Source organism: Lipomyces doorenjongii, assembly GCF_038497915.1.
Source record: "Lipomyces doorenjongii strain NRRL Y-27504 unplaced genomic scaffold V1508scaffold_5, whole genome shotgun sequence".
Taxonomy (NCBI): domain Eukaryota; kingdom Fungi; phylum Ascomycota; class Lipomycetes; order Lipomycetales; family Lipomycetaceae; genus Lipomyces; species Lipomyces doorenjongii.
This window is the reverse complement of record NW_027118072.1, coordinates 415,949-430,174: the sequence shown is the minus strand read 5'-3', so window position 1 is coordinate 430,174 and position 14,226 is coordinate 415,949. Positions and strand designations below refer to the sequence as shown.

At 48.5% G+C, this 14,226-nt stretch overlaps 5 protein-coding genes across 5 annotated transcripts; 2 read left to right on the top strand and 3 right to left on the bottom strand.

Moving 5' to 3' along the window:
* V1508DRAFT_410663 (uncharacterized protein) lies at nucleotides 1–1,715 on the top strand. Its single transcript, XM_066939349.1, has 2 exons — nucleotides 1–1,512; nucleotides 1,533–1,715. Exons 1-2 carry the CDS (start codon nucleotides 295–297, stop codon nucleotides 1,704–1,706), a joined length of 1,392 nt encoding a protein of 463 aa, XP_066798302.1. The 5' UTR covers nucleotides 1–294; the 3' UTR covers nucleotides 1,707–1,715.
* A 2,483-nt stretch (nucleotides 1,716–4,198) lies between these two features.
* V1508DRAFT_395256 (major facilitator superfamily domain-containing protein) lies at nucleotides 4,199–5,898 on the top strand (the record flags this gene model as incomplete). The annotated part of the gene is made up of 2 exons (XM_066938044.1): nucleotides 4,199–4,520; nucleotides 4,574–5,898. The coding sequence occupies 2 exons, from the start codon at nucleotides 4,199–4,201 to the stop codon at nucleotides 5,896–5,898; spliced, it is 1,647 nt and encodes a 548-aa protein (XP_066798301.1).
* Nucleotides 5,899–7,236: 1,338 nt separating this feature from the next.
* On the bottom strand, nucleotides 7,237–9,198 carry V1508DRAFT_349034 (Glucanosyltransferase-domain-containing protein; the record flags this gene model as incomplete). The annotated part of the gene is made up of 3 exons (XM_066936747.1): nucleotides 7,237–8,454; nucleotides 8,851–8,976; nucleotides 9,055–9,198. The coding sequence occupies 3 exons, from the start codon at nucleotides 9,196–9,198 to the stop codon at nucleotides 7,237–7,239; spliced, it is 1,488 nt and encodes a 495-aa protein (XP_066798300.1).
* Nucleotides 9,199–11,503: 2,305 nt separating this feature from the next.
* On the bottom strand, nucleotides 11,504–12,519 carry V1508DRAFT_224271 (ubiquitin-conjugating enzyme/RWD-like protein). The gene is made up of 3 exons (XM_066936275.1): nucleotides 12,077–12,519; nucleotides 11,906–12,022; nucleotides 11,504–11,835 (listed from the first exon to the last, which is right to left on the bottom strand). The coding sequence occupies exons 1-3, from the start codon at nucleotides 12,110–12,112 to the stop codon at nucleotides 11,527–11,529; spliced, it is 462 nt and encodes a 153-aa protein (XP_066798299.1). The 5' UTR covers nucleotides 12,113–12,519; the 3' UTR covers nucleotides 11,504–11,526.
* Nucleotides 12,520–12,850: 331 nt separating this feature from the next.
* V1508DRAFT_348910 (uncharacterized protein) lies at nucleotides 12,851–13,432 on the bottom strand (the record flags this gene model as incomplete). Its single annotated transcript, XM_066936739.1, has 2 exons — nucleotides 12,851–13,079; nucleotides 13,140–13,432. The coding sequence occupies 2 exons, from the start codon at nucleotides 13,430–13,432 to the stop codon at nucleotides 12,851–12,853; spliced, it is 522 nt and encodes a 173-aa protein (XP_066798298.1).
* Nucleotides 13,433–14,226: the final 794 nt, after the last annotated feature.

The following is a 14,226-nucleotide window of genomic DNA, read 5'->3' as shown; positions in this document are numbered from 1 at the left end:
TGCCAATTTCCGCCCATTGCCGTGTGTCAGAGTAGCTGCAGCGGAGTAGCACAGATCGGACAGGAGCTAAGCTGCTGACATGCGTAGCACAGATCGGACACATGAACTAAACACGCGCACCAGCCAGACTCTCGCCCTTTTGGTGCCCTCTGTGTCTTTGCCTCTCCCCAGATCATATATATATCCGTTCGTCTCCGCTGCTACTCTTGCCGCCTGATGTTCTATAATATTCCCTCGTCTTGACCTGCAACTTGAATATTCTCTTGTCTCAATCTACAGCTTCGGAATTTTATTATGGCGAACACGACCGGCAATGAGCACCGTTCCCAGCCATTCTGGGATGCCAATTCGGCACACATCAACCGGCAGTTGTGGCTGCCGCCGTCCTCCATTCCGGCCGACGAATGGAAAGCGATTGGCAGCGGTTGGGGCACTTTCCGGATCTGGTCTTCTGGAGCTGAGGTCCACCGCGAGTTCCAATTGCCGCTGGTTAATGGCGAAGAGGGACTAGCAGGGCCGGTAGACCAGGGACTGCCTGCCCTAAAGGCCACGAAGTACAGATTGTACCCCACCGCGGCGGAGAAAGAGATTCTCGTGAAGTGGATGGGGGCGGCACGTTGGACATTCAATGCATGTCTGCGCGCCGTAAAGGACCATAAAGATGAGTGGTCAAGTATATCGAAGGAGGAGTTGAGAGCTAGAGCGATCAACAAAGAGGCAATAGCATCGTTGCAAAAGCCCTGGCTCGAAGAGACACCTTATGATATACGGGACGCTGCAATGGATGACCTGCTCAAAGAGTTTGCGTCGGGAGTAGCTACGTACAAGGAGGATAAGAAAGTGTTTGAGATCAGGTACCGCTCTCTCAAAAATTGCGTTCAGGAGGGCATCGTCATTCACCGCAAGCACTGGCAGCGGCGCAGTGGGAAGTACGCCTTTCTTCGGCAGATGAACAGTGAGATTGGCGAAAGACTTCCCGATACGCTGCCTCACGACAGCAGGCTCGTGAGAGTAAGGCTGACAGACCGCTTTTACTTGTGCGTGCCCGGGTCACTGGAGGTGGTTGACACGCCAGGCCCTGCAGGGGTTCGTCCCGTCGTTGCCCTGGATCCGGGCTTGCGGACGTTCATGACTGGGTACACACCGGATGGTGTGGTCATTGAAGTCGGAAAGGGGGATATTGGCCACATCTACAGGTTGTGCCACCGATTGGATGCCCTTCAGAGCCGGTGGTCCGAGAAGGATCTCGCGCACAAGAAGAAGTGGCGGCTCAAGAGGGCAGCTGCAATGATCCGGCGACGGATTATGAACCTGGTGGATGACCTGCATTGCCGGACTGTCAAATACTTGTGCAGTTCCTACAAAGTAGTTCTTCTGCCAAAGTTCGAAACGCGGCAGATGGTGACAAGCAGCGGGCGTCATCAGTCCAAGACGGCAAGAGCCATGGCGACCTGGGCTCATTACCGTTTCCAGCGACGCCTCCTAAACAAGGCAAGGGAGTACCCTGGTGCCGTGTTGTGCTGGTCGGCGAGGCGCACACAAGCAAGACGTGTGGGCAGTGTGGACGTCTGAACGGCATTGGCTGTCGCAAAGTCTTCAGATGCTTACACTGCGGGTTTGAGTGCGACCGCGATATCAATGGGGCGAGGAACATTTTGGTGAGGTACTGCACCAAGATTGCAAGAGGCGAGTCTGTCACGGACTGAGACCCTCTTTCAAGCACAGGCAAGCGCGCCAAAAGCCTTCGGGCCGAATACGCGTGGCGATGACGCCTATGCCGTTCCGATTATTAAGCTTCAAACTATCGTCCATGGGTCTGCCTCGCTTGAGCTTTTCCATCACCAGCCTAATGCCATGGAGCAGCATATCGGGAAGTCTTTCGGCAAGGCGTACTTCCCTCTGCGCCGCTTGCAATGCTTGCTGTGGATGACAATTCTCTCCTGAAAGCAGTTTCGGAGCGAGCGGTGTCGGATCCTCAAATGCTTCTTGTCCGTCTTGTACGTAAGTGCTCCCGACGCAAAAGCTTTCGGGAGGCCATCCATTACAGGGTTCCCGCATATCGTGAAGTGTCTACTCGAGCCAGGTCATTTTGAGCTACGCTATGCCTCTTTTAATCGGCCTCGCTCTCAACTCCTTCTTCGCCTTACCGGGGCCCCTCATCCTTATGATCCTTTATGGCGCGCAGACATTCATTGAATGTCTAATGTGCCGCCCATTCCACTTCACCAGAATCTCTCCCACTCCCCGCTCTGCTATCCGCTGCCTGCCCGCCCCTCCTCTTTGCTCCTCTCGTCTCGCCTCCCCGCGCCCCTCTCCTCCTCCAGTAAGATCTTCGCCTTACGGCCGACTACCACCCCATCAACAAAATACTCATGTCGGTACATGGCTAATCAAGAAATTTTTTGTCAGTAATTAGTGGACTAGCTAACGCCAAGTAGTGAAAGCTGTAATTGATGCCAAAAGAGAGACATGGGCTAAGCAAGGTGCTGATGCGGCCGAGAAAGATGGAGGATCTCTCTGAGTCTACGATTGCGGTTTAAACAGACATTTCAACAATTTTAAACAAGTTTAAACAAGTACGGACGGAAAAGCAATGCTAAGATTGACACAAGACAAATTCCTTGTGCTGACGAAATGTGCTCAGACCACGGAAGCAAACGTGAAGAGGAAAGCGGCGAGCTATGAGATATCGCAGTACGAGAAGAATGTGAACATGAGACGGGCGTTTATAAGAAAATGACGCAGGGAAGCAGTGGATTGAGGAACGACAAAACGGAAATCTTCGTCCTCAGCTTCTTGCCGAGGAAGATGCAAGATGAGGAGCCTGCGGCCCTTGCGGTTGTTACGAGACCGCCATTCGAAAGATATATTGCGCGCGCGTCTGCTCTGCCGCTGTGTCGGCTGAACTTCCAGGGTCTTCTTGTATTTTATGACGGGACGTCGGAGGAAAACGAGGTAATGCAAGGGTGGGGCCCGTATTAAATTTGGAATAATGAAAATTCAAAGTAGGAATAATGAACAAAATAATAAATGTTTGTCAGACTTGACGGTTCTGTACATGTACAGTAAAAGCTAGCCGGCAACACATAATAGACTTAAGTTATCTCCGAGTAAACGGTAGCCCGTTATCTCCGTTGATCAAGAAACAAATCAACCCTGTTGAATCTCGCTAGGGAATCGTCCAGAGGAGCTTCGAATATGAAGACGTACACGAAATCAGAAGTTCATTGTGCGAATTGTTCCCGGTATCATGCACAATGCCAGTGCTGCTGTTTTCGCGCGTTGCAGATGTAGATATGACACGAGACAATTACTAGTAAAGCTGTGTGCTGGCCTGATAGGAAAGCGAAAAATACTGACATGAGATATTACTAATGATGTACCTGCCTCACGGAAATCGGCACCGCTGAATCGGCGCTCGGCTATTGACGGCCGCTTAGGGCTCCGCGCACTCAATTTCCGCACAAAGTTGAGTTTTCGGAAGTACCCACCGATAGCAAGGGGGATATTGCGTTTACATAATCCTTTATCGGCGCTCATGACCAGCCAGAGAAAATTAATTTTAGGCAGCCACGAGCTCAACCGCCGACAATTACTATAAAGCTGAGTCGGTGTAAATTCTGAAACTGATTTTGCTATCCAGAATGGATCTCTATGTTGTGGAGATGCATGGAAGATTAGGCAGTGAGGGAGGCATTGGCTTCCAGATTAATAGAAGGTAAATTGAACAGCGTCAGCCCGAACTGCATTCAGAGTGGCGCGGAGCATCGTCACTAAACTTTACAAGCCTTCCGCTGCACCAAGAAGTCCCCGAGATTGGTATTCATCCATACATTGGCCCTTGAAGTTAGTGCGCATTCAACGTGGGAAGGTTTTAGCCTACCATAGGCACATAGTTCAAACTATAATTGAACAATGGGCATTCGTGGACAAATACGAACAGTACTGACATAATCGATTTCCGCGGGGGTACAGTTAATCCCGAAACGCCGACCGGTGGGTTCAACTTCCATTCATCCTGTGGCCCGCGAGCACCCACCGCGGCGCTTTGCAAGGTACCTCGGTCGCGGACTTTTAAATATAATCCAACTGTACGCGCTGTTGACTGTTTTCGCTGTTTTGTTGTTTCGCTGTATTGGTTTTTACTGTGAATTGAATCTATGCACCGGAAGCCTGAAGTTCTCGACCAGCCATAAATATGACGCCCTCTGTCCCTCCAACTGGCACGAAGGACTCGTACTGCTCCACATCCACAAGTAACACTTCCGGTACTTCAGCGTTGGAGAAGGTTGACACGACGGAGGATGTCCTGCAAGATGTCGAGCGCTCCGACGCCGGGTCCGCACGCGAGCGCCTCGAGCTCTCGCGGATACGGTCTGGCGCCGCCGACATGGACCTTGATGAACAAGAGGAGGAGCTTCAACGTGGTTTGAGCCGCGTCGACAGCAAGAATCCGGATGTCGTAGGTTGGGACGGCCCTGAAGATCCTGAAAATCCATTTAACTGGCCAAAGAGAAAGAGTATGAGTTGTTGCGTTCTATGTTCACATAAGACATACTAATATATATCTCAGAATGGAGAATTACTCTGATTGCAGCTTTGGTGACATTCTGCGTCGCGTTTGCGTCCTCAGTGTTTACGGCCGGTATATCTTCGATCGCTGCAGACTTCCATGTTAGCACCACGGTCGCAACTCTGGGCCTCACTCTCTATGTTGTCGGTTTTGCTACAGGTCCGCTTGTATTTGCACCAATGTCTGAGGTATATGGTCGCAATATCGTGTATATTGGCACTTGGATACCGTTCATGCTGTTCCAGATTGGTTGTGCGCTCTCAAAGAATGCTGCAACTTTGCTAATATCTCGACTGATCTGCGGTATCGCTGGGTCGTCACCACTGAGTAATGCTGGCGGTACACTGGGCGATATCTGGACACCTGCTGAGCGTGGAGATGCCATGTCGTTCTTCACTCTTGCGCCTTTCATGGGCCCGGTTTTCGGTCCGATTATTGGAGGCTTCCTCTCGGAGTACGTGAGCTGGAGATGGACATTCTGGCTTGTCCTGATTATTTCTGGTGTCATGTTTATCTTCCTCCTGTTTTGCATGCCGGAGACGTACGGTAAAACTTTGCTGGAAAGGAAAGCAGCTCGTCTGCGCAAGGAAACCGGTAATGAGAAATTGCACGCGGCCCATGAGCGTGGTGGTGTGTCGCACATGCAAAGGCTCCGCCAGAGCATTGTTCGCCCGGTTGTGATGCTTTTCACTGAACCGATTGTCTTCCTTATCGCGCTATATTGCGCATTAGTGTACGCTATTCTGTACATGAATTTCGTCGCTTACCCAATCGTGTATCAGGAGGAGCGGGGATGGGGTATGGGTATTGGTGGTCTCCCATTTCTTGCCATAGGATTTGGTATGGTCTGCGCCATCGCCACGTCTCCATGGCAGACCAAGCTCTATCTCAAGCTCACAGCCGAGCGGGGTAATGGCAAGATCTACCCAGAAGGTAGGCTACCATTTTCCATTATAGGCGCCTTCTGTCTGCCAGTCGCTATCTTCTGGTTTGGCTGGGCGACGCTTCCACAAGTTCATTGGATCTGCTCTGTGCTTGCAGGTATTCCGTTCGGGTTCGGCATGGTCACCCTGTTCCTTTGCATGTTCAGCTATCTAGTCGATTCATACCTTCTCTACGCCGCCAGCTCATTAGCGGCCAACACGCTTTTGCGATCTTTATTTGGCGCATTCTTCCCACTCTTTGCGAGCCGGATGTATATCAAACTTACCCCGCGCTGGGCGTGCACGCTGTTAGGTTTCATTTCCCTTGCTATGGCGCCTATCCCGTATTTGTTTTACAAATACGGACCGGCTCTGCGCGCACGGTCTAAGCGCACATTCTAAATTCACGCGATCAATCTTTCTCAGAAGGGTTCAGAGCGTGATAAAAAATGAAATTGGGTTAATTATGGGTATTGCATTAGTGGGCTATCATAATTGCATATGTCTGGGCTTTGGCAATTTGCTGGGACTATGTGCTTTGCATTTTCTGGTTATCAACGGCATTGTGGCTTCGACACAAAATCTGTAGTTTTATCTATATATAGTGTCCCAATGAATTTACTGAGTGCAGGCCTCAAAATCTGAACATCCGTTACTGGCTCTATCAAATGGGTTGATTTATTAATATTGAACTACCTGTTCCTAACGCATAGCCCATGAAATTTCTTCAACAGCAAGGCTACTTGATTCTGGGATGTCTGCGGAACTTTGGGTGTAGCTAGAGGCGGTTCAGGAAGATGTCGGACCACTTTTGAGAGTTATATGCAATCAGACCAACACCCGTCCGAGCACTCTTGATATTTTGAGGTCCGGCGACGCGTACTCGAGTGTGGGCAAGAGGACAGGCTGGAACCGGTTGAGTCCAAGGAACCCCCGGCCTCTTGGTCCACTACCGGTTCCCGCAATGAAGAGGGGAGCCATGGCTTGCAGAGGTTCTCTTTAATGCGAGTTCGCAGAGTCGCCTTGGAACTGGGTAAGCCTTAGATGGCGAGGACCAAGCCATTGGTCTACTACCAGTTCCGACGACGCGTTCTCGACTGTGGGCACGGTGGAGCCGTCAGGCTCCCAAGAAATAGTGCTAGGTTTTTACCTCTGGGAATATTTGTTTTCCCACTGGGTTTGTGTTTGCCCGGAGGAATTTTCGCACACCTTTGTCCAAATGGCTGTTCCTTTAGATATATTCCCGTTTAGGTTTCTAAAATTACGTGCGAGCACAGTCACTCGCCCTTTTCCCAGAAGAGACTAGCTGTTGCGTTGAGGCTTGCCTCCTTGTCATCTACAAGGCCAGATGCCATGCAAGGAACCACCAGATGTCGGCATTTTGTTCGTAAGTTCAAAATCCGCGGTTTGGGTCTAATACAAGAGCACTAAATACGTTACAATAATTCATTCATAACTCTACTTTTGAAATTACCTACCATAATCAATTTACATAGTACTATAAAACACACCAATCATATCAAAACCGATATAAAGAAGTACCATTAGCACGTACGTTAAATAATAATAATAACACATACGAACAACGATAAAAATGCCAACCAATAGCACGATATACCAAAATGGAAATATATACCAAAAAAACCTAGCCACACAGAAAAATTCAAACCAAGAGAGTCGTGCCACTCCTATATACGACACCACAATTCTATGAACACAAAGATGATTGAAATTCACCGTTTAAGCAAAAACCAAACCAAGAATGACGGCAAAGACGGCGGTCGCACCGATCTTCTCACTGCCGCGGACGAGATTTGAGATGGCCGCGCTTTTGGAAGTCGAAGACGGCGAAGAACCGGTCGTCGTAGCACCGCCAGAACCTCCGCTTGAAGGAGAACCACTGGACGCGGCAGAGCTATTGCTCTTGTCGGTCTGGTCGATAGCCGAGGCGCTAGAGACCGTGATACTGTACTTCTCATTAACAGTCTTGTCGGAGATCGCGTTACCATTATAATCGTAGATCGTGTAATTGGTAGATTGAACGGTAATGTCAACGAACTTGCCGCGGTTGTAAGTCGAGTTGAGTCCATTCGCAATCAACGTTGCGGCGGGAGTGTCGGGAAGAGTAGTGTTACCGTTGATGAATTCATACGACGTGGCGCAGGTAGTAGGACGAGGTGTAGCAGAACCAGTAGCGAGGCCGGTTGTGGTAACGGTCGCATATTCCGAGGATAGAGCAACAAAATCGTGGCGTTGCTGAGCAGAATTGTCAGATGACGAGAGGTTGACAAGACCGTAGTCCGAAGATTCCTGAGAATATTCGTAGACGAGACCGCCAGAGAAAACGACACTAAATTGGTCTGAGAAGATGGTGCCAACTTCCTGGAAGGTACGAGGAAGAACCTGGATACAGCCGAACTCAGACAGAAACAATGGAAGTGAGTAATTGGCATAATCCTGAACCAGAGTGTTGTAGCCGGAGGAGTTGAAAGTCTGGTCCCCACACCATTGATAGGAGTTTACACCATAGAAGTCAACTGCCTCTTCTTCCGGACCGCACTCGAAGTAGGCAGCGAGCGGGACACGGAAGTCCAAGACATCAGCAGCAGAGTAGCCGACGGGGATCTGTCGCTTGATGTTGTTGGTAATATAATTCTTCATGTCACGCACGACAGCTTTCACATAATTAGGTGACGCTTCGGCAGAGTTGTTGTCGTTGATAACCTCATTACCAGCGAAGAAACCCAGGGTGTTGTTGTAGCCAGCGAAAGCCTCAATGACCTCGAAGACATGGGTCATATATTCCTCGGTGTAGGTGGTCCATGGCTCATATCTGTTCAAGTTCTGTCCATAGATACCAGTGTTGACATCAAGTATGAGATAAATACCGGCACTAGCAAGAAGGGACATGCACTCATCGTGATCGAGAGTAGGGTCAACTGAGTAGATACGGATGGTCTTTTAACAGTTAGCGAACAGGTCCAAGTTAGCGAGCCTCGGGACGTTGTTTTGATGTATGGTGAAACCCTATCCCACCACGTCCAAAAATAGAGTCGGCGCACGCCGCGCGTTCTCACAGCAGTCCGGCAGTGTCGGAGCCGGCACACAAACACAAACACAAACACGAACCCACACAAATGTGCCAGGTCTCACGCTTATCTCCCTCTTGTCGCTTCCCAGAAAACTGATGGACGCCGGAATATCGTAGACGCAATGATTGATGGTTAATTATGACGAAAAATGCAAGCTGACGAGTGATTTATACTGCAAAACTCTGTATTATCGATCCAACATAGGCGCCAATGGCAGTGCCCCGAGACTCGCATGAATAAATTAGGAGCAAACAAAACCTACATTAAGACCCAGTTGCTCGAAAAGGAAAATATCACGAGCACAAGTGTCAGGGTCAGACAGCGGGTCCGAGCCGTCTTGGAAATTGGCAGCACCGCCCGGCTGGTAGTCGACACCTTTGATCCAGAACTGTCATCAACCCAAATGTCAGTCATGAATCGCGATCAACAAACACGTCGACTGTCATAGCACAAAGGAGTAACTCACGGTGTCACCAGTGACAGAGTCCACGAAGTATTTGCCTTTGACTTCGAGAGTATTCAGAGTAGTAGCAGCGGTGGATACCGACGCAAAGAGGAGGGTGGTGGCCGCAATGGCCGCAAAGGCTGAGGCAGTCGCGAAGAATCGCATTGCTGTGGTGTGTGGGTAAGAAGGGCGGGAGAAAGAGTAGAGAGAAGGGAGCCACGGAGGAATAAGTAGGGGAGAGACAGCCGGCTCTTGCAAATATGTGTCGAACACGGAGTGGCCATCTTACCCAACGGGGCCACTTTGGGTTATACTGGGCCGGGTCACTTAAGTGTGTGGAGCTCAGCCAGAGACGCGCCGGGAAATAATGGACTACCCCCTGCCCCGTTCCTAATTTAGTCTAGCTGCATTCTATTAAAATTAAAGCAGTTCGAGCCCGCAATTCAGCAGAAGATCTCTCCGAAAGAAGCCAGCAGACAGGCAGCAATAGGCGCATTGGGCAAAGTGAGCCGCGGAAGATTAACGCGCCGTTTGGGGTTGCCCATTCTTGGGTTCGCGGTTCGCGGTTCGTCGCTCGTCGCAATCTCAGGCACCAGGAACAAGTTCTGTCGCGCACTTTCCGGCGATCCGCCAGGGAGCAAACCAGCAGCAGCGACAATCTTCCGCATCCACAACTGGCGACAGCGCGCGTGCGGGCGTCATGGCCAGCTGCGGCACCAGACTCCAGCCAATTTTGGACGCGGTGTTTTTATAGCTCGCTTTTTCGAGATTGCTACGATATGATTGATACTCCGTTTAGTTTGTGCACAGCGAGAAAGCTGTAGCGAAGGATATGGCACAAGCGGAGGGTAATGTGCCACTATTTGTGGATCACATATCACAGCTCCGCCACGGTATAGACTGTGAGTTGTGAGCCGAGATGCAGGGGCCCAAGCAGGGACTTCTAAGCACGAGACAACAACACGTCGCGTCCTCGTCGCCACGCGTTTAGTGCGCGTCCCTTGCCGCACGAACGCGACGCGATCTAATCAAGCCCGTCCCGCGATTGCCGCGCATAGTCTTCACCTGTCGAAAGTAGTCCTGGAACGCGCAAAATAGCCCCTTGCTGCCCAATCTAAAGTTGCGATATAAGACGCACAAATTCCCGGTGGAAGATCATATAGAATTGTAGCTAGCACACGCGACACCATTCTACCCCGCGCAACGTATTAAAAATAGCATCAGCTTCTCCGACAGTGTATCTTATTTACGAAGACATCTTGCTATACTCCTCAAACTCGTGTATACCTCATAGCTATTATCCAAAGTCCGCATACATAACGTTGCAAATGATCAGAAACTAGAACATTTCTGCCGTCAGTATCAATTCCATACAACTTTAACACCGCAAAATGGTTTAAATGAAAGGAAATTGAGCTGCATCAACAGTTCCGGGTAAGAATGCACGATGACGCGGTATTTCGTCGTCACTCACGAGAGTTTAATTCTCGAGCTGGCAACGGAGAATTCTTAGATTGGTATTCTATACGGGAATGCGCCCCGCAGATCCCGGCTTTAGTAGACTGACTGGCTGCTGTTGTGTTCGCGCGCGAATGAACACTTTAAATCTGAGCACTACTTTCATTTGACACCAGAGATTATTTGGTCGTAAATGTTCTCCTGTACTCACTCACAATTATGGATTGTCTGTTGGTTATATGTAGCATTTCCTTAACGTCGGCCTTTGCCTGGTTGGATTCCATAATTCTAGGATAAATTGCCCATATGCCGCAATTCAGTCCAGTAGTAAACCATGCCATTGGCATTCAAGCTAAAACTACTACCGTCCCGCAGCGTGAACTTGAACAAGAGGCAATGCACAACTATTCTCCATTAGAGCCAACATGCACTGAATAGCAAAAACTAAGTGGGAAACTTTTTTGTAGTCAGCAGTCACTGGTGGATACACTGGAGTTGGCTATGACGTTCCCACATACTATTCATCAAATGCTTGGATTTTCGAAGCACACTCAAGGCCGAAGAGGCAACCACGAAGATTACGAAGGGAAACAAAACCAGCGATCCTTGACTTTGCAGAATCAGCTCTCGCAAGATTTGACTACTATTAAATGTTAGAATCGTGTGGGTTACGTCAGCTGAAGTAAGAATGCCACCAGTCCCCTACGGAGTCAACCTTGATGACATTAGCTTTGAGCACACGGAATACAACCCATTCGTCGCTTATGAGCTATCGAAATGTCTCAACATGTATCAGACTATCTTCAATTCCGCTCCATTCGGCCGCGCTCTTTAAGTCCATTGGGTTAGGGCACATATCCGGAGGATACCAGTTGTCAATCTTGATGCTGTGGATTATGGCAAGCCAGTGTGAGAGGGCAACAATAATAGAATATTATCCACATTGTGATTTCGCGAATAGCATGGAGAAGGTCGTAATATCGTATTAGTAAAACTTAAATACAATGTGCCTAATGTCGATTGATTCCCTCATTCCTACTTTGCATACTTCTTCGTCCACTCTCTAGCCGTCTTCTCGTACTTTTTCCGATCGGCCTTATATACTTCCGCAGCATCTCCTTCAATAGCCTGGTCCTCGTCCGGCTCCTTAAGTAACCCGACCGCGATGTCGATTACAGTGACGAGCTTGCACGCTGGCTTCCACTGATCCGTTTTCAATAGCGGTATGCACACCATGCCGTCGGGAAGCACGTTTGGATGGTAGATCTTTGTGATAAATGAGAGCGTTGGTGGATGGAACGGATATGATGGCGGTAATGTCAGCGCGAGCTTGAATGTACCACCCTATGCGGACGTGTTAGCAATCAAATGCCTCTACTGAATGTAAAGTTACGTGCTGGGGGAAAGAATATACCTCGTAAGGTGTTCCTCCGGGACCGAGAATACTGACGTCCCAATTTAGTATGTCTGAATCGGATTTGGGACCGGCTGTGTAGAGGGGTGATGGCTGCGCATTGATATCGGCCAGTTCCTATAGAGGCACGAACGTCAGATTTCTAAGTTAAAGAATTACGAGGGCGCATACTCTTCCTATCCGCCGCAATGCTTGAGGTGTCACCATCGAGGTAATAAACGTGCAATGTATAAGAGGGATGTGATGTCAATCAGGCCGGATTCGCTTCGAACAATTACTGAGTCAATGAATGAATCACTGTAATTCGTTGACTACTATTGACATTAAGTGACGGGATCGCAAATTGCGTAAATCCAAATTGACAAATGCGCGAATGCGACGACTAAAAGTAATTGGTGAGAACCTTTGGCGACGCTCTGATTCGTGTGTGCGACGATGTCGACGTTAGCGATGTCACCGAGATCACATACACAGCGCTTGTTAGTATGCACCTGTCGCTGATTCACGTCACAAGTACACCCCGACGAAATCCACTTCAGTCGACTGATATCGGCTGTTATCCAATGCCTACGGTGTATTTCCAGGTTTATTCATGTAATTTGTAATAGATCTGGGAGCGATTTCTTTCACACTGTCACCTTGTTTATATTATCGCTAATATATATCGGTGTGCGCACAAGACATGATTTATAACGATTCTATGATGAAATCTTACTTGATTTACATAATAATTCCGGGAAAAATTCCTACCGCGCTATTTCAACAAGATAGGCTGCCAGAGGTTCGTCCACGAAGTGACAAAATCCATTCATGTTCATAAATATTCGATCTGTAAATATTCAATCAGATTTACGCTCATGACCACCACTACACCCTACCCGGCTTTATTTAACGACCATCAACAACCATCCAATTTATCGTACACTCCACCGTAGCAGTTTTAATTCATTCCCGTTGGACCATTGCCAAGAAACCCATCCCCGCCAACAACGCATACTTTGCCCATAAATTCTCACTTAATAGAATAGTCGCGTAGCCAACCCATGGCACATACCCCTTCACGGCGCCAATCACTTCGCTTTGTCTGTCAAGATAGTATTGTTTGTGTGCATAGAGATCGACGTCATCCATCGCGTTGTTATCGCCCTTTGTCAAAAGAAGTTGATTTTTCGACCTTGAATTTGCGTTAACAACTTGATTATTTTGTCTTTATATCATTAAGAAAACGACTTACGAGACGTGATTCCGCACAACCCGGTGCACTATTGGGATATCCCTTCCCTTAACATTATACACGACAATATCACCAACTTTAACCCGTGCTTCCCGATTCCATAGAAACAAAATGTCACCTCGCTGAAAAGCTGGTTCCATTGATCCGGATAAAACGACGACAATAGGCGAAGGCGAATCAGTGACCACACTCAATCCTTTCCAGAACATGAACGCCGTGGTTAAAACAAGGCAGAAGTTCAGGGCCTGCGTGAGAGATTGCCGCAGTTGCGCACCGGAGAATTGGGGAAGCATGACGGGCTTGAGTGTTGAACTATAGAAAGCCTGTATCAGTCTACTATGCTAACTGCGATATGGAATAAGTTGATGTGCTAATCGTTTGGCTGTACGATTGTGCAACTTAGATCGGTACGGCTGTCCAAACTGTCCAAAATACTATTCGAGCTGTGCACAAAATTAGGATTCAGGGGCAGCATTCCCGCATACTAGCAGCCACGTTTAGCACCCCATATGAAACTTCACAACTTGGTATAGTAGTCTGTAGCACAGCTATCATCTTATTGCAAATCCTGCTATTGGGGAGGATTGGCACAACGACAGTAATCTTCAAACTGTGGTATACTCTTGTGCCTGTTATGTATTTACTTTATTAGCACTGTCTTTATTCAAGTAGTATTTACCGGGGTAATTAAGTCTATGGGGCCGGACGCAAAACAGTTTGAAGTTCTAGGTAGGATGCGCTGTCTGGCAGCACACCTGCAGGGTTCGCAGTCGTAGTAATGTCGTGTAATATGACATGTTGCCGCTTATCCGAGTGAATTATTTGCAATTCGGATGCAGCCGACGCTAAGTATTAGCGGCTGTGTAAGGATCAGCAGTTGATCTCGTGCTAAAGCTGTAGTTGTGCGAAAGACAATCAACAATTCAATTGGTGTTTTCCGGTTACTAGGTTACTAGCGCAAGTACAAGCCGCGAGTGTATTCTAAACCGCTGCATGCTCGTCGCAAGTACTGTATTAGTACTGTATTATTTTGCCGATAAGATATTTGCAATTTAATGTTCTGAAACTCGAGCTGCCTTCTATGTAC